The sequence below is a fragment of the Sceloporus occidentalis genome, unplaced genomic scaffold, assembly GCF_023333645.1.
Source record: "Sceloporus occidentalis isolate IW3139 unplaced genomic scaffold, rSceOcc1.0.p SCAF_5, whole genome shotgun sequence".
Taxonomy (NCBI): Eukaryota; Metazoa; Chordata; class Lepidosauria; order Squamata; family Phrynosomatidae; genus Sceloporus; species Sceloporus occidentalis.
In genome coordinates, this window is record NW_028316985.1 from 102,983,341 (window position 1) to 103,003,200 (window position 19,860).

The 19,860-nt window shown below is 42.0% G+C and overlaps 1 protein-coding gene across 1 annotated transcript in view; it reads left to right on the forward strand.

The window, feature by feature from the left end:
• The first annotated feature begins 668 nt into the window (after positions 1 to 668).
• Positions 669 to 19,860, forward strand: part of LOC149312604 (sulfotransferase 4A1) — a 28,156-nt gene continuing 8,964 nt past the window's right edge. The window contains exons 1-6 of the mRNA XM_089524960.1: positions 669 to 927; positions 15,473 to 15,603; positions 16,033 to 16,113; positions 16,217 to 16,343; positions 17,006 to 17,100; positions 18,239 to 18,377. Of these exons, the coding sequence (XP_089381086.1) occupies positions 759 to 927; positions 15,473 to 15,603; positions 16,033 to 16,113; positions 16,217 to 16,343; positions 17,006 to 17,100; positions 18,239 to 18,377 (742 nt within the window). The 5' untranslated portion in view covers positions 669 to 758. The remainder of the gene's footprint in view (positions 928 to 15,472; positions 15,604 to 16,032; positions 16,114 to 16,216; positions 16,344 to 17,005; positions 17,101 to 18,238; positions 18,378 to 19,860) is intronic.

Genomic DNA, 19,860 nt, shown 5'->3' on the forward strand with positions numbered 1-19,860 from the left:
GAAGCCAGCTTCCCATTGTAAACTGTAAATTAGCTTCCAGTTGTAAACTTCTTAGAGATGGCTTAGGCAGTATAAAGTGGTATATAAATGAAGCTGCTATTGCTATTATATGAGGGTCTTGTTGTCGTTGTCATCATCATCATCATCATCATCATCATTATTTTATATCCCAATATAAAATAACAGGACTCAAGCTCAGGCTGGGCCTCAATAGAGCAAGAGAAGACTTCTGGGGGACACTGGATGCCCAGAGTGCATCCCAATGCCTCCTCTGGCCCCATCCACACTGCAGGACTAATCCAGGTTGGTCCCATTTGCCCTGCCATGGCTGCAGGCTAGGGCATTCTGGACATGGTCGTTGGTTGGGGGGACCAATCCGGATCCGTCCTGCAGTGCAAATGGAGCATAGGTCTAGTCTCTCTCTTGCAGCCTTGGCTGCATCCCATTGTTGCTTCTGGAGCAGGTTGGGCATGACATCACCAGCTCCGGAGCCCATTGGCTGAAGGCTGCAAGAGGCGCAGCATCTTCATCAGCATCAGCACCAGCATCCCTCTCAGCATCCTGCTCAGCATCTTCCTGGAGCATCCTTCCTCCCTCTGCCTGCGGGGGGGCTTCTGGTGGGCTCCTTACCTGGGGGGGCACCTGGGTGGGTGGGGTGGGTAGGGGGGCTCTGATCCCTTCCATCTGGCCTCTGCCAGGCCCTGGAAAGAAAGAAAGAAAGAAGGAAGGAAGGAAGGAAGGAAGGAAGGAAGGAGAGGATGGCAGAGAGCGAGTGCGAGACCCCCAGCACCCCCGGCGAGTTTGAGAGCAAATACTTCGAATACAATGGGGTCCGCCTGCCCCCTTTCTGCAGGGGGAAGATGGAGGAGATCGCCAACTTCCCCGTCAGAGCCAACGATGTCTGGATTGTCACCTACCCCAAATCAGGTACCAGAGCATCTTTCTCAGCTGGGGAGGAGAAGGGAAGGAGGAGGTGCCTGATTTCCCTTGGGTTCCAAAGAGATTTTTCAAAGAGATTCAAAGACATTGGGTTTCAAAGAGATTGGCTTTTAAGATATTTTTCCTCCAGGTTTTCAGCCTCTCTCCTTTACCAAGAAGTTCAATTCAACCCCCCCCCCCTGATTTTAAAGGGGAAAATGGACATCCCCCCTCACTCAGTGATGTGTGTTTTGCCAAATAGTTTTGAAGAGCTGGCATGGCACAGAGATGTACAACTGAATTGACCATCCCCTATGTTGCTGGACTTTGCATGGGCATGGGGCAAAACTGGCATGCCAAGAGGTGTCCACCTTGGGGGGATGCACGGGCCTCTCCCAAGCGCTCCTGCTGCCTCTTTTAGGGGAGGTAACCTGCAGGGCTTTTGTGTTGTGCGCCTTCAAGTCCTTTCTGGATGATGGCAACCCTATCCTGGGGTTTTCCTAGATTTAAAACCATAGAATCATAGTTGGAAGAGACCAATCCAACCTGCTGCCATGCAGGAACTCTCAATCAAAGCATCCCTGACAGATGGCCATCCACCCTCTGTTTAAAGACCTCCAAGGAAGGAGACTCCACCATTCTCCGAGGGAGTGTGTTCCACTGTTGAACAGCTCTTACTGTCAGGAAGGTCCTCCTAATGTTGAAGTGGAATCTCTTTTCTTGTAGCTTGCATCCATTGTTCTGAGTCCTGTTCTCTGGAGCAGCAGAAAACAAGTTTGCTCCCTCCTCAATATGACATCCCTTCAAAGATTTAAACAGGGCTATCGTATCATCTTTGTTCAGAGGATGTTTGCCCTTGCCTTCCACCCCTGAGGCTGAGAGAGCGTAACTTGCCCAAGGTCATCCAGTGAGTTTACATGGCAGAGCTGGCATTCAAACCCTGGCCGCCAGAGTCATAGGCCAACACCCAAACTGCTATGCCACGCTGCCTCTCACAATGCTTTTTTTTGGCAGAGCAATCATGAAAGGCAGGAATAGACACCTAAACCCTTTGGTTTTTGTTTTAATGTGCAACATGATCCTGGACATGTTTCTTCAGCGAGCATACTTGGCTTTGGAATGAGATGGAGTTTCCTTTCTAGCAGGGATGGGCCAAGATGTTTTGTGGCCTGAGGTAGAAAAACCAGACCAGGCACCATGGACAAAAACGAGGAAGGAAAAGAAACCATTGAGCATTTTAGCTGCCAGAGAAAAAGCAGCTCACTCTGTCTGAAGGTCATGTTTTGGTGCGTCAATCACAGGCTTTGAAAAACAACATTGTTTTCAATGGGCACTTGGGCTGGAATCCTGTGCAAGAATTGATCTCATTTCTGAGTAAACTGGTATATTCTCTGGCAAGTCCCAGCCTTGTAAAGAAATATGAGAGTGAGAAGTCATGCCAATCTGGATGCCATGAGGCCTTCTGATATTCATTTTGGTGGAAGACACAGCAGTGATGCTTGCTACTTTCCTATTGATTTGTTGCAAAAGAGACTAGCAATCAGTTTGTTGCCTTCCTTTATTGAACAGGCCTTCCTGGCATCAGTGGCTCCATGCACAATCAACTTACAGTATCCACCAGCAAATGCTGGGGTGGCCTCCACAACCTGGAGACGGCATTATAATAATTAGGTCTGATAGCTAAATGGAATGCTACAAGCCACAAATGGGTGGGTTAAAATTAAGTAGGGCGTTTCCTGCATCTGAGCACCAGGAGGCATCTGCCAGCTGCTTTGGAAAGCAACGCCTGACTGGATAGATCTAGCATAGGGTTCACCAGGTTCTTTCGTTTCCAATTTCTTCATTGGCTCCATCTGTGCTGCAGAAACAATCCAGTTTGACACCATTGTAACTGCCCTGGCTCCATGCTGAGCAAATCTGGGAATTGTAGTTTGAGCTCTCTGACAGAGAAGGTGAATTATTTCACATAACTACAATTTCCAGAATTCCAAAGCATGGAGCCCGGGCAGTTAAAGTGATGCCAAACTGGATTATTTCTGCAGTGCGGATGCAGCCATTCTCCAATGTATTCATTCACTTGGGGGAAAGGTATGCCTTAAACATATGGATACCACCATTTATGGGGACATACTGTTAACTCTTTTCTACTTTACCTTTGGCTAATAGTGACCTTTGCCACTAGGAAGAAGGACAAATGGTCCAGTATATTTCTTACCGATGGGATGAATGATCTTCTGGAAATGGTACAAAAAGGCCATTTAAAAGTAATTAATGTGATTGGGTTTGGCTACTTGCGCTTGCTCTGAAGTGCTAGGTCCAGATCCAGCCCCAACCAACGGGCAACTCTTAATAGGAAGGTAGATTTTTTTATACATGTCAAAAGCAGAGGTTGGAAAACTTATTTTCTTGGACTACAAATCCTGCGGCTGGTGGATTCTGGGGTTCATATTCCAGAAAGTAATTTTTCCAGGCTCTAATTAAGATGCAACTAGATAGATTAATATTTGCTTAAATACCTTAAAGGCAGCATATCCTGTCAGCTTTGGAAGCTAAGCAGGCCAGCCCTGGTTAGTATGTGGATGGGAGACTGCCAATCAATAGCAGGTGCTGTAGGCTATATTTTAAAGGAAGGAACTGACAAAACCATGTTTGAGTCTTCCTTGCCTAAGAAAACCTTGTGAAATTCATGGGGTTGCCAAAAGTCAACAGGCAACTTGAAGGCACATACACACACATTCAAAGTTCAGTGAGGCATAGGTGATCATAATGTGAGGCAGATCTGGTGCCCATCTGTGTCCCTATGCACTTTGCATGTAGATACCTTTTTCCAATGTGTATCTCTCACTTGCTGAATCAGGGATTTTTTAATTTATTTATTATTTTGCCCTACAATTCCCAGTTTATGTTTTGTATTGTATATCTGCTCAGAATTCTAAACTGATCAGTGAGTATAGTTTCTAGAAACCTGTAATGCTAATAAATTGCGATCATGCCATACGGTGGGTGGTAGGTACATTTTGATCACTCATCTTATGAATTACTGTATGTTTCCATGAGGATGTTACATTCCCATCCCAACCTAATCAAAGCATTCTGGGAAGGCACTATTTATTTATTTTTTCAGTAAAATGCCTAACTAGCATGGCTCCAGTTGACCAACATTTATCTAGTAACATCTGCTAAAAGAAACATTACTGTGTGTCCACCATTTTCCCCCAGCATTTCTCTATCTGCTATCTGAACTGTATGAATTAGTGTGCCTTCAAGTTGCCTGTTGATTCATGGTGACCCCATGAATTTTATAGAATTTTCTTAAGCAAGAAAGACTCAGAGGTGATTTCCTTCCTCTGAAATACAGCCTACAGTACCTGGCATTTGTTGGCAGTCTCTTATCCAAATACAGTCAGCCCTCCATATCCATAGACTTGCCATCCACAGATCTGAGCATCTGCTGAGGGCAAGCCTGCATTGTTTCCAATGGTGGCACATGCACGCAGCTGCACTGCCATCTGTCCATGCCTGCCTGAGCTGAGGAGGACAGCCAGCCAGTCAGCCACTGCTCCTGCCTATCTCCCAAAGATGCCACCACCACCAGGCTGAGGGAGTAGCAGAGGTGGACAGGGAGAGAGAGTGGCAGTGGTGGAGGAGGAAGGGGGTCTCCTCCCATCCAGCTCTTGGCATAGGCTCCTAGCTGGTGATGGAAAAGGGGGCGTGGGCATGAAGGGAGAGCAGGCAGGTGGCTGGGAGCAAAGCAATCTGCTCTGGAGCAAAGCAACTTTGCAACCCTTAAGAAGCACCTCTCAGGTCGCGCATCAACAGGTGGCTCCATGTGTTCCAAGCTGAGAGCTCTGAAAGCAGAGGGGGGTTTGACTTTGTAGGGATGGGAGAACTAGAACCATCAGGGCTAGCCTGAACAAAGAGACTCCTCCCTCCATAACTGTCATCTTCCGGACTATGAGGGAGTTGACCAGGCAGGCCCAGCTCCATCAGGGCTAGCCTGGAAGAAGAGACTCCTCCCTCCATAACTGTCATCTTCCAGCCTATGAGGGAGTTGACCAGGCAGGCCCAGCTCTATCAGGGCTAGCCTGGAAGAAGAGACTCCTCCCTCCATAACTGTCATCTTCCGGCCTATGAGGGAGTTGACCAGGCAGGCCCAGCTCCATCAGGGTTAGCCTGAAGAAGAAGAGCTCTCCCTCCGGTCCATCTGCCTTGGTCCAGGCCTCAGAGGGAGAGAAGAATGCTGGACCTGATTCCCCCCCCCCCTCACCATTCCCTTCTCCTTTTGTGTCGTGTCTTTTTAGATTGTAAGCCTGAGGGCAGGGAACCGTCTATTATCCCCTCTATTGTAAGCCGCCCAGATTTCCAGTGTTTGGGCAGCATATAAATAAATCATATTATTATTATTATTATTATTATTATTATTATTATTATTATTCCCCATCCTAGCTGACCAAGTGGGGCAGTTTTCCACAGTGAGAAGCATGATCTCCTCAAAGCCAACAAGCCTCAGCTAAATATCTGCCTTCATTATGTTCACGGCAAAGCGTAGCACATGTTTACAGCTGCATCCGCACTGCAGCAATAATCCGGTTTGACACCACCTGAACAGCCATGGCTCCATGCTACGGAATTCTGGAAAGGGGGCAAGCCCTGCCTGGAGCAGCTCAAGAACTCCTTGCCAGGACTCCTGAAGGAGTCGGTGTGTCAGGGGTGGCTGTCCCTAATGGCGGTACGGGCACCTGCACATGCCACCATTGAAGTCAATGGAACCTGAGCATCACGGATTTTGGTATCCATGGGTGATTCCAGAACAGATTCCCCCCGATACCGAGGGCTGACTGTACCAGTCAGATTGACCCTGAAGCACTTCCAAGATCAGATGGGATCTGGTGCCTTTAGATTATTTAGGCCACTGTGAAGAGGTAGGGAAATGCTGAGGGTGATAATATTCTTTTATTAGACATTCCCAAGATGATGCAAATCAGCAGCAGTCACAGGTTTCCCACAGTACTTATTTGAGCATTAGCTACTTTGGGGTTTGTTTATCTTTGAAAGGAAGGGTAGAAATAAAGGGGTATGAAATGTAGCAGTGAATCAAAAAATGGTGATTTCAAACTCACTTGAGCCATGACTTTATTATATGGCCTTAGAAAACTGTTCTTTTTATCCTTTAGTCCTCATCTGTAATATGGGAACAATGTAATATGGCCGTTCTATTTCAGAAAATCTTTTGTAAGATGTACAACAACAAGAACATTAAACATTCACAAGAATCAAAAGTTAAAACAAGATTAAACAATCTAAAAAATGGAAAACCAGATTAAAAAATACATCATTAAACACACACACCTCAGACAACAATTTGCAAGAACCAGCACATTGTTTAGGTGAAACGGGCCTTATATAGTAACTCATTAAAAGCCTGTTGAAACAGAAAAATCTTGTCTGCAAAAAGAAAGTAGGGAGGGCGCCTGTCTAAATTCTCAGGGAAGAAAGTGCTGGGTCCTGGGGGCAGCCACTGAGAATGCTCTCTCCCATGTTCCCACAACATGTACCTATGAGAGTCGTGGGATAGAGAGAAGGGTCACCCCAGCAGATCTCAAAGCATGGGTTTATTGCTAAGAGAATATGGTCCTTCAAATAATCTGGACCTGATCCATATAGAATCATAGAATCGTAGAGTTGGAAGAGACCACAAGGGCCATCTAGTCCAACCCTCTGCCATGCAGGAAATCTCAATCAAAACATCCCCAACAGATGGCCATCAAGCCACCAGGGAAGGAGACTCCACTTTATAAATATAGGGCTTTATAAATCAAAACCAGCACTTCGAATTGTGCCCATAAACAAACCGGTAGCCAGTGAAGCTGTTGCAACAAGGGAGTTGTGTGTTCCCAGTAGCCAGCACCCATTAGTAATCTGGCTGCAGCTCTTTGGACCAGTTGACATTTCCAAACATTTCAAAGGCAGTCCCATGTAGTGTGTTTTACAGTAATCCAACTGGGATGCAACAAAAGCATGTGTCCAGATCTAACATCTCAAGGAATGTGTGCAGCTGTCACACAAGTTTTGATTGTGCAAATGCACTCCTAGCCACTGCTGAAACCTTGAGCTTTCAGGCTCAGAGTTGAATCCAAGAGCACAACCAAGCTGTAGACGTGTGTCTTCAGGGGGAGTGTAATCCCTTCCAGCACAGGCTAAATCCCTATTCTTTGATCTGCCTTTTGACTGACCAGGAGCACCTCCATTTTATCTGGCTTAAGTGCTTTACACACACCCACACCCACACACAGATTGTTATTTCCTTCTTTATCTCTTCATTCCTAAACAAAAGTATTAACATTTGTATGTATGTGTATGTGAGATACTGAAAATGAAGGAGAGAGATAATTACATGTCTATTATTATTGATTAGAATATAAATACAGTAGTCTTGTAACCTTTCCTCTCTAGCCTTATTTAAAATGTGTGTGGTGGTAGGGCTGCTTACTAGCTTCAATGGTAAGGATTCAAGCATACCTATAATGGACAAAGTGTTTGCTTTCTTGGCACCTAAGATATTCCTCGGTCAGCGACAGACACTATTATACAGGAGCCTATCTTGTCTTCTCTGGTAGTGGTATCAATATTTCAACATGGCATCACTCTGTTCTCCTCAAGATTCCTGTCTCACCCCTATTAATTCCTTAGGTTGAGTGAATACAAATGAAATGTTGCCAAGCAGAATGATTACTTCCCCTTTATCCTGCCAGAATATGAGACAGATGATGAGGTCTTTGATTTTAAAGGAGATAGGTAAGAAAGTTCCCTCACCCAGGGCATTCACAGAAATAAAGAACATACACAGTGGTGTGCAAACAGATTAAAAACATTAAATCCTACACCAGATGCCTTATGCTTTTGAATCCCATTCATGTGAGAATACAAAGGGAGAGTGCTATTGCACTTATGTCAAGCCTGTGGGTTTATTTGAGGCATTTACCAGAAAGAGATTTACAAGAAGAGGGGACTTTTCAGTGTTGGCACCCTACCAGTGGAATCTCTTTCCCAAGAGATACTTGCCTTGAGCCTATACTAAGTTCATTTTAACACCAGGCAATGCATCCTTTTAGTGGTTCTGTATATTTTCAAGTTTATCTTGCTCCTAGTTTTAATTTGGTTTTATATTCTGGTGTCCCTAGTCATTGTTTTAATGTCCTATGTTGTATTTTAATGTCTTGTACAACGCTCAGAGAAGCCTGGTTACTGGGTGATTTGGAAGTGCATTTTGGGCAGCTTCCTTCTTTAAGAGGTCTTCATATGTAGAAACTGAAGATACCAGTGGCAGAAGGGTGAAAGGCTACCATGCTTCTTCTGCTGGTTACCATACATGCATTTCAAATGTCCAAAGAGTGCTCAAGTTGGGAATGAATTACGTTCTCTGTATCTTTTTTCTTTTTCTTTTGAGGCTGTTGGTGAGCCACAAATAACTAATAGCAATGTATATTATGGGCAGGCTAGTACATTCTTGTGCATGGTGGTAGCTTTTATGGGTTTATATTTCAAGGTGAAGTTATGTTTGAACAAAAGAGAAATTTGTCTGTGGCAGGTTCTTCTATCACAGAACATGCTGGTGCTTCTTTGCATCCACAGAATATATACCACTTGATATAAATCACTAGTCAAAAATTGAAGTGGGTAATAGGGATGCTGAACTAATACTCAGTAATTTATTTATTTAATTTATATCCCACTTTTTTCCACAAGAGACTTAAAAGAGCTCACACCCTACATTAAAACAATACGGCTAAAAAAAAAAAGAATTGAAATAATTTTTTTAAAAAGCATTAAATACAAACCACTTAAAAACATTAATTTAAAACAAATGAAAACACATTAAAACATACCCATTATACTACATTGTACTCTTTAGCCTTCTCTGCCAGAGAGTGCTGGTGCCTTACAAAAGTATAAATCCCAGGATTCTGTAGGATGGTGTCAAGACAGTTAAAGTAATGCCAAACTGTATTATTTCTACAGTGTAGACTCACCCATGGTCAGTAGTTAGGACTGATAGGAGTTGCAGTCCAATAGTATATGGAGGCTTAAGATTTGGATGCAAAGCTACTATTCAACAAGTGAAAGAGTAACTTTTGCGCATATAGGAAAGTGGGTTGTCTCAAGCCTTGTTGATTCTTGCTATGGCACTTTTTTCTATACAGTGGAGCCTTGTTATACGCTGGGGTTTGGTTCCAAGATCCCCCGTGTATAACAAAATCCGTGTATGCTCAAGTCCCATTGAATATAATGGCATAGCAAAATGGTGTCCCTTATAAAAAATGGAAAATCAAGGTTTGATCATTGAAATTTATACTTTTTTTGAACATTTTCAAACCGTGTATGCTTGAATCCGTGTATAAAAAATCCGTGTATAAGAAGGGCCGACTGTATGTTATAGAGCCTCCTCAGAACACCAAAAAAGATTTGAATGGCTGTAGAATCAACAGTTTCCTTTTCCCTAGAGATATGGAACCCCCCCTCCCCATTTTGGGTGGATTCAGGGTGCAGTATGCAAGGCAACCCATGGTTCCCAGACAGAGGCTTGTGACTTCCCAGATTTTTTGTCACACGCCATTTGGGCTTTGCGAAGAGAATAGTTTGGTAGCAGAGGATTTCTCATCTATATTAAATACATATTTGCTTCTGCTTATACCAGTATCCAGTCATAATTTTCATGTCTAATGATTCTGCTACATCCTGGACAAATATTTAATTTAAAGTGGTAGACTGCACAGATGCCGTGATAGCGTGCGAATGCCAGTGTAGAACTGACTGGCTTTATCTTGAGTTGATCATGTTCTTAAGCTGAACTTCTGAAATATTGATGACACATAGGAAGCACTAAAAGCTGTGCTTGACTCCCTCCCCTGACACAGCCTTTCAAAAGTTTTCAGTTTATGAGCTCAGTACTAGATCCATATCTATTACATATTTTGCTAGTTTAATTGTTATTTGGCTAAGACTAGGTTTCATGTTAGTATGTTTAGAATTTTAACCACTAATTTATAAAAACTATTAACCAAACTGTTATTAGATGCAGGGTTTGTTTTAAGCTGGGGAATATCCAAATAGGATTCCTTTGCCTAAATGCTGAAATATAGTCAACCCTTCGTATCTACGGATACTTTATGCAAAGATTGAAAATACTGGAAAAAAGTATAAATTCCAAACAACTAACCTTGATTTTGCAATTTCATATAAGGGATACACATTATATTTAATGGGACTTGAGCAGCCACAGGGGGTCCTGGAACCAAACCTCAGTGGGTTCCAAGAGCCCACTGTAATACATGATGAAATGCTGCACTTGGAAGAAAAGTTATGTAACATTTGTTATTCATCTGCATGTGTAGGCTGTATCTTAAGAGTACTGCTGCAAAAAGGGCTTACTTAGAACACAAACAGATAAATTCTTTTTCTCGTTTTCCTTGCTCCATCCTTTAGATCCTTTGTTACATGCCCCTAAGTTTTACCCTCGACTTATCCATGGGTCAGATAAAAATCCATAATTTTGGTCTCAAAACCTGCCCTCGACTTACACATGAGGTCAACTTATAGCCAAGTATATATGGTACTAATAAATGTCTCGTTTTGACTGCAGTTGAACAGATGCTGGCCATATCTGACTGAAGAGACAGGAGTGCATAAACCCCTTCAAATAAAGTATATCTTTATGGAGATAGTGGCTGCAATCCTAAGGACTTTACTAAGGATTAGGCCCCACTGAACACAGTGGGATTTAATTCCAAATACACATGTATACATGTTTACTCTGTCTCTCGACACTGGATTAAAGCTGCCATTGCAGACCTTCCAAGGATGAATAGACAGGTTTTTTTTTTAACCACGACCAACTCACACCATTGTAGTTGTTATTATTACAAATAATAATTATAAAACACTGTTACAAACTGTAATTATTTTTAAAAGTAACACTGCTAAGGGTCACATTATATGATGATACAGCATGGTGTAGTGGTTTGAGCATTGGACTACAACTCTGGAGATCAAAGTTCAATTACCCACTCGGCCATGGAGACCCAGTGGGTGATTTTGGGTGAGTCAAACATTCTCAGACCCAGAAAACCCCTTGATAGGGTAACCTTAGGGTTGCCATAAGTTGGAAACAATTTGAAGGCACACAACAACATACCTCATCGATTCCTGGATTTTTGGATAGAATCCAAATCACTGGTACCCCAAAATTCCAGTCAATAATGCCTAGTAGACTGTAAAACTGAGATAACAACCACAAATTCCTCCTCCTTCTGCAGTAATGGCTTCTAAATTAATGTGCTGCCTTTTTATCTTGCGCAACTGCTGGAGACAACACAGCCATTCAAAACTAACAAGGAAGCTATCATTCTCCCTCAGCTGTGCTGCACATGTTACTTGCTGGAGACTGGTCTGTGGAAAAATGTCAGCATCAGGCAGATTTCAGCACCAAGCATATGCCTGAGTGGCTGATGCAAACTGCTGTTGCCCTGTTGTTCTCCTTTTGTCAAGTGCCTTTCGTTGGCTGCTGTCTCTGAAATGCTTCTTGAGCTGCATAATTGCTTTACAGATTGAACCTCTGGGAGTGAATGTATTTATTCATTTGGTCCAAGAAAGATGACTCCAGGCTTCTGTTTTTTAGAAGACAAATTACAATTAATATATGCCTGTGGTTCACAACAGAGCCCAGAACATTTTTCACACTATGCACTTATAGCACTATGAGTCCATTATAACTGCTATGTGAAATCCTAGGGTTTGAAATTTGGTGAGATACTAGAGCTTTCTGGAGCCTCATTCCCACTTACCTCTTGATTCAATTTCTGAACCAATGCCTGAAACCGGTTCAGCAGACACAGTGGTTCCCACTATGTTTGTGCCACTTTTAAGAATCGGTGCAGGAAACAACAGCCTTGGCTTCCCTGCCATGTCTCCCTCCATCCTCCTGGCCTGGGGGTGGAGGAGAGGCCAGGGCAGAACAGGGATGGAGAGGGCCCAGTGCACCCGCTTTCCCTGAACTATGTGGCTTTACTTGTGAATAAAGCCACTTGGGACAGGGAATGGGGTGTACACCCTTTTGGCTCTGCCCCCAAAGACCTGTCCCACACATGGGGTGACACCCTGGTGTGGAACACCACTGTATATCTAGCAGTATCCATCACTATTGGATACGGAGATACAGGACTTTCTTGGCAACCACTCCCAGATTATGGAATGGTTTGCCGGAGGAGATCTGTCATATTGCCAGCTTAAACAGCTTTGAAAAGTCTGTTAAGGTGGATCTCTTCCGGCAGGCCTTTCCCGAATAGATAACCGGCCACCAACTTGGATCCCATCACCCTTCTGAATCTGCTATAGCCACCGTCTGATTTGTCTATTTTAAGATATGTTTTAAAATTGTTAATTTTTTAATTGTTATTTTAAGGGCGGGTGGCATACAGGGATTCAGGACTGTACAAATTTAACTTGTAAGCCACCTCAGTTGTCTCTGACAGAGAGGCGGGATATAAATAAATTTTTTATTTATTATTTTATTATGCTGGCTAGGGCTACTGGAGATGTATTCCACTATCATTGACATGGGGTGGGGTGGGAGTGGGCATGTGATTGCTATCTCTTTGCTACCAGAACTGAAATTGCTGTGCTATTTTCCTGAAAGCATACTGTATAAATCATAAAGGCTTCCTGGCAATGCAGAGCAAGTGGTTTAAGTAACAGAATGGGACATGGACACTTAACTGACCATGGGGCTGAATAATTCAGATCTATCATCAATATTAACATACAAGATATACAGTATATACTGGTGAACATGATTCACTGTTGCATCTATGTAGCTGTTACTCAACACCATCACTAAGTAGCGTTAATTTTCATTGATTTCTGTTGCTAAGAAAGAGATGTGGTGGCTGATTTTGATTCATAAGATTAAAAATAAAATAAAATACATAACCAGTGTTTCTGAGCATTCAGTCTAAAAGATAGTTCCTAAAGTCAAGGACAGAACAGGTGCATAGTTCTAAAGGCAGACACAGTTCAGAGCAAATCTTGATACATATCTAGTTCTAAAGGTGTGCTTACCAGCAACTTGGCTGTTGGAATGGGAAGGGACAGTCCTGTGCTAGTGAGTCCTTAGTAGCGGCCATTCTGCTGGTAGCATTTTTAGGAAAATGTGTTTGATTTTTATTTTGGCTGTTAGGTTGAGTTTTGGTTGTTGTGCTAATGCTTGGAGGGCTATACTGTGTTTGCACTGGATGAATGAAACTGTTCTTTGATGAATGTGTTGAATTTAATCAAAAGGCCAGAGTAACACTTTTTCTGTACCTGTATTCAATCCTTTTGCATTTAGCAGCCCCTTGAAAAACGAAACAAAAACAATGGTTTCCCCTCAAATGTTCCCAAGCACCCTCTAAGGGGCAGTCCTTAACCACCTACAGTTGTCCATCCTTACTCTAGACTAGACCCTCCTTCTGCAATCCAGTGCCCTGTACCTGTGTTATCTCAAGCCAGTACAGTCAACCCTCCCTATCCACAGATTTTTTTTAATCCACGGATTCAAGCATCCACAGTTTCAAAGTATTTTAAAAATATATAAATTTTAAAAAGCAAACTTTGATTTTGCCATGTTATATATGGAACATCATCTTACTATGCCATCGTATATAATGGGACTTGAGCATGCATGGATTTTGGTATCCGTGGGGAGGGGGCAGTCTTTGAACCAAACCCCAGTGGATACCACGGGCCCACTGTACAGTTAATTGTCAATTGGCATCCTGATTGAGGATGATGGGAGTTTTAGTCCAGCACCTCAGGGATCACCAGGTCAGAGTTCTAAAGTTGGCCACTTGGCAGCTGATAGCCCACACCTGGCTCTTTTTTTCCCTCTTGGCTTTTGCCAGTCCTTCACCATCAGACTGGGGCATCAGAAGCAACTCTGTGAAGCTGAAGGCTTTGACGGCCAGCGTCCATAGTTTTCCGTTGGGTTTTGGGCTATGAGGCCATGTTCTAGAAGAGTTTCTTCCTGACATTTCACCACCAGCTGTGGCTGGCATCTTCAGAGAATGCTGGCCGAGAGTATGGTATATATACTGTTGGTTGAGGAGGAATGATCTGCATGTTAATCTGTGTATTGTTCTGTTGTTGAATGGCAAGGCCTCAGAGTGTCTATTTAATTAATGAACCATTGTCATTGTGCAGCATTTGCTGGATTTTCTTAGTAAGTTTGTAGACCATTCAGAGGCTGTGTTTCCTCACCACTTTCCCTATTCTGTCTGTGACTCCTTCAGTGTATGGTAATAATATCTTCCCTTTGGATGGTTGTTTGTCTTCACTTCTCTTGGTTTTTCCAAATCGACTAAGAAAATCCAGCAAACGCTGCACTCAGTGAAAGAAAGAAGAGACCCTCTCACAGATGCAGGAGTTTACCGCATACTGGGCAAGTCTACATTGGGAGAAACAAACGCAGTGTTCAAACATGAATCAAGGAACACAAGAGATGCTGCAGACTGGGTCAGCCAGAAAAATCAGCAGTAGCTAAACATCCTGGGCATAAAATGCTGCTTGAAAACACTGAAATTCTGGACCACGCCAACAACTGTCAGGTCAGAATGCACAGAGAAGCCACTAGAATCCATAAACACCTGGACAAGTTCAACAGGAAAGAAGAAACCCTGAAAGTAAACAAAGGGCCTGAACAGACAGGCCAAAATAAAGCTGCTTCGGGTCACTTTGGAGGCATGCTGTTTAAATGATGCATGTGTCCTAAGAGGCCAGAAGCCACGCCAAAGCCATGCTCCAGTCATAAGGACTGGAGTGCAGCTTTGGTGCAGCTTCTGGCCTCTTAGGACGCATGCATCATTTAAACAGCATGCCTCCAAAGTAACCTGAAGCAGCTTTATTTTGGCCTGTCTGTTCAGGCTCAAAGTTTGGCTACCAGTCTTGAAAAACCAAGACCCAGCCCATGCAAATAAAAAGCACTCAGGGTGCGGGGGGATGGGTTCCCAGCAGACAATGGATCATTAATTAAATAGACACCCTGAGTCCTTGCCATTTGACAACAGAACAATACACAGATCAAAATGCAAATCACTTCCCCTCAACCAACAGTATATATACCCCAGTGTCTTCCATGCCAGCATTCTCTAAAGCTGCCAGCCACAGCTGCTGGCGAAACGTCAGGAGGAAACTCTTCTAGAACATGGCCACATAGCCTGAAAAACTCACAGAAAACTATAGAAGCAACTCTGTTTCCCACCTAGCAAACACTCTTTTTTTCTCCAAGAAGAATTTTGACGTATGAAATATATTCCTTGCAATTTGTTTAAAGTTACATTACATTCTGACCCATATAGTCGCTAGTTTATGTCTGTTCATCTATCCCGTGGGAAACATTTGCCGTAATTTTCAAAATTGATTTTGCATTGGACAATAGAAAGCATAGTCTTTCTGTGCAGAACATTTTTCTTACTCTTTGGAGGTTGGATTGTAGCTGTTTATCTCCTGTTCATTCAATTTGCAGGTACCAGTTTGTTGCAGGAAGTAGTATATTTGGTAAGCCAAGGAGCTGATCCTGATGAAATTGGATTAATGAATATAGATGAGCAGCTTCCAGTTCTAGAGTATCCTCAACCTGGTCTGGACATTATCAAGGTATAATGTAATTCCTTAAACTGTGTTGACCTATTGAAATTATTTTTTCTTTCTGCAGATTTCATGTTCATCTTCTGTTCCCCTTTGCAAATAAGCTGGGTCATACATTAGAATAATTCAAAATTTATTAGCTTACTTCTTTGTTGACTTTTAAGAAAGTATTAAAAATCTCATTGATTTCGGTTCTTTCTTTTGCACTTCTATCATTTTTGGGGGAGTGAGTGCAAAAAGCTGGAAAAATCAGTTTGGCAAAAGGGACACTTTTACGACCCTCTCCACGCTTTTACAACCAGAAAAGAATGAAAGTGCTTCAACGTCATGCAGAGACAGAAAGAAAAATACACTTCTTTTTGCTTGCCTGCCAGGCTTGTTTGTAATGTAATAAAGCTCACAGTCTTATCTATTTGTTTTCCTTGCTTCATTTTGTAGGAGCTTACATCTCCCCGCCTCATCAAAAGCCACCTGCCATATCGGTTTCTGCCCTCAGACCTACACAGTGGTAATTCTAAGGTAATATTTACAGTGGCTTTGCAGTATTTGTATGTTTTATAAATTGGGATGCAGGAAGGCAGGGGAAATGGCTCAACATGAGAAATCTTTTTCATATTCTTAGGTAATATATATGGCTCGTAACCCCAAAGACCTAGTAGTGTCCTATTACCAGTTTCACCGCTCCCTACGAACTATGAGCTACAGAGGAACATTCCAAGAGTTTTGTCGGAGGTTTATGAATGATAAGTGTAAGAAACTTTAAATTCTGTCCATAACAGTGGTACTGTTTAATATTTTTGGTTCTGTTTTATATCATTTAATAGCAGTGGCGTATAAAGTTGTGTTGCTAGCCAAACTTTTAAAGCCTCAGTTCAAACATGTATCAGTTGATCAGGACTTAGAAAAGCCACAGTTTTCAGATCCCTCTAAAAGCATGGCCACTAGCCTTTCTGTGTGGGAGATTCTGGGAATTATAGTTTAAAGAATAACTCTTCCATGTTCTGCTGTTAGCATTTGTCCTCTCCTCACAGAAGAGGAGACAGGCATCTTCCTTTATTCTGTACACTTGGGACAGGCTGTTCTGAACGAAAGGCCTATAAATGTGGGAATCTGAATTGCGTGATGTTTTCTCTCATAAAAAGAAAAGAAAGATAGCAAATAATAGACTTATTCATGTATGTTTGTGGTAGAAGGCTTTAAAAAATTATGTTCTTTTACTTTGTTTTGTGTTTTAAGGATTATAAGTGCTTCTTTCTTGAGTTTTTATTAGGAATAAATCCACCAGATCTAGGAATCAACGCAACATAATTCAATGCCTTAATTTTGTGTAAATGCTCATGCTCCTTAGAAATCGTGAATGATAGCAACCATTTGCATTATGTGTTGGCCATAGTGTTTCCTCTCTTCACAGTAGGATATGGTTCGTGGTTTGAACACGTGCAAGAATTTTGGCAGCATCACATGGACTCTAATGTACTCTTCCTCAGATATGAAGATATGCACAAGGTAATACTAGAAAGCACAAAGCTACCTCTGCCCCACCTGACCGTGGAGCTTTTTCTATTTCTTCTGAAGCAGAGATACAAGAACAATAAATATTCTCTCAGACACTTCTTGTTTTGGCTAGTTATGCTAGATCACACTCCACCATTTCATACAGTTTGATGACTTGTAGTTTTATATATTTATATTTTGTATGTTGTTGGTTTCTGAAATGAAACGGGGTATTCAACTACAGCATAAAGAAATTGATCAAATGAACAAAATAAAATTAACCAGTTGGGTTTTTAAACAAATGATTGCAACACAGCCTTTTTAATGGTGTTATCAGAGGTGGAACTTCATCTCCAGAAATATATGCCATGCAATCTCTTCATTACATTATAGACATCATGATCCCTCTTGCTTCTAGCAGCAAGTAGCTGCCTTTTAGGTTGCACTCTTTTATATATAAATTTCCTCCTAATGCTTTTAATAAGTTATATTGTTGGGGTTTTTTTTGGTGGCCTCTCCTTTGTTTCCATTTTAATCTTTTACTAGGAATATTGATTTTATTTGCTTCTTGATCACTTAAATTGTTTTAAACATCCCATTCGTGATTTTTTTGTATCAGAGACAATCATTTTTGGGGATCCCAGGCCCACAGAGTTCAAATTAGTTTTTTTCTGGGAAAAAATATTTGCTTCAAAGACGGATGTGAGGGGCAATTTTGCCACTTTCTGCTCTCCCAGATCATTTTAAAAGAAGACTCTTTTTGTTTTTGTTGTAGTTGTTACCAACAGGGAGTGGACCAGAAGTTAAGTCCCTGTTGTAAAAAAAAAAAAAAAAGGGGGGGGGTCTGTCTTAGGCATAAAATATTTGAGGGAGGGGACAAAGGACAGCAAAAATGCTCCCCACACTGCCTTAAGGACATTTGGTCACAACTTTTCTTGGCTGGTGGTGCATTCCTCCTAGCTCTCCTTGGGACTAGCATGGTTTCCTAACCTCCAGCAATTGTTTACCCCTGCTGTATATAGTACTGAAACTATTACTGTCAACAGTTTCACAAAAAATATTTGTGGTTCCTTGAACCAGTAGCTTATTGTTTCTAACTTTCTTTCTGCCCCTCTCTCTGTCTGCACATGTATATCCTTATTTCTTGCAGGATCTGGCGACTATGGTTGAACAGTTGGCCAGGTTCTTAGGCATCTCTTATGACAAAGCACAGTTGGAATCCATGGTGGAGCATTGTCATCAGCTCATTGACCAATGCTGCAATGCAGAAGCTCTTCCTGTTGGCAGGGGTATGTATGTGAGATGTCCTGCAAATATTTGTGGAAGCAGAAAGGATCAACCTGACAGATCTTAAAAGCAGCCAACAATTGTGGCATTTCTGGATAGGGAATTTGTGATGGAAGTGCTACATCCATTCTTACTTTCACTTGGTTGATTCAAAGACTTAGGGCTACCCTAGAAATTAAGATGTGCATAGTGCAGTCCTTCTGGTCTGAAACATGTCTGAATGCAGATAGAGAAGTGACTACATATTTGAATATTAAGCATAAATTAGCAACCCTTCCTGAGAATGGAAAAGTACCACTTCAAGATGATTCTATTAAAAGATTATTATTATTATTATTATTATTATTATTAGTTTTTTTAAAAACAATATCGATGAGATTAGTTTGAAATTTATGCATGCAAGCCCATCACTAGAAGAGCTGTCTTCTACTGTTCATCTGCAGGAATGAATACTGTTCCTGGAAAGAATTCATAGTGCTGGTTATGATTCTTCAAAGCCCTACATAGCTTGACTCCACACTCTCTAAAAGACTGTTTCTCTTCACATGAGTCTGCTTGAGGCTGCATCTACATTGCACAGGAGTTTATCAAACGGGAGGAATTTCTCTTAAATTCGAATGAAAAGAAAGTGGGGCCAGAACACATTCACTTCAAGTCGCTAGTTTAGTGCAATTACATGAATGCGCATTGCATTCGAACTGGCTTCCCATTGCCCCAAAATAGCATGCCATTGCCCGAATTTGCGTGTGACAGTCTATCACGCAATAACACGAAACTACATGATTGCGTTCGGACTGACTTCCCATTGCCCGAATTTGTGTGTAGTGGGTTATCATGCAATAACGTCAAATCCCATGATTGCGTTCAGATTGCCATTGGATTATACTTCCAATTTCCCTTGTCTGATAAACTCCACAGTTAATGGAGTTTGACATCACTTTAACTGCCATGGCTCAATGCTATGGAATTCTGAAAACTGTAGTTTTGTGAGATATGTAGCTTTCTCTGTCAGAGAGCTCTGGTGCTATAACAAACTACAAATCCCATAATTCCATAGCATTCAGACATGACAGTTAAGGCAGTGTCAAGCTGCATTAATTTGGAAGAGTGGCAAGAACCTAAGTGTTTAAAATCCTTTGTGAGAACACATCAGGGACACTTTCTGGTGGCTGTTTCCAGATTTGGGATCTTCTTCCATTGAAAGCTAGGCTCATCTCTTCTTTACTTTCTTTCTGCCAACAGATCTTTCTTTTTAAACAGGCTTTTGTTGACTATCTGGTGGTTTAGAAGGGACTTTTAATGGAAGCGCGCTATAGGGGTCCCCCCCCCCCCCCAAATTTGTTTTGAATGTGTTTTAAACTGGTTTTAATTATTTTAAATAGAATTGTTCATTTAATTTTTTAGTATTTTTTTGTTTTAATAAGATTTTTGCTGTTCTTTAAAAAAAATTGCTTTAAGCAGCCTTGGATCCAGGCTAAGAGAAAG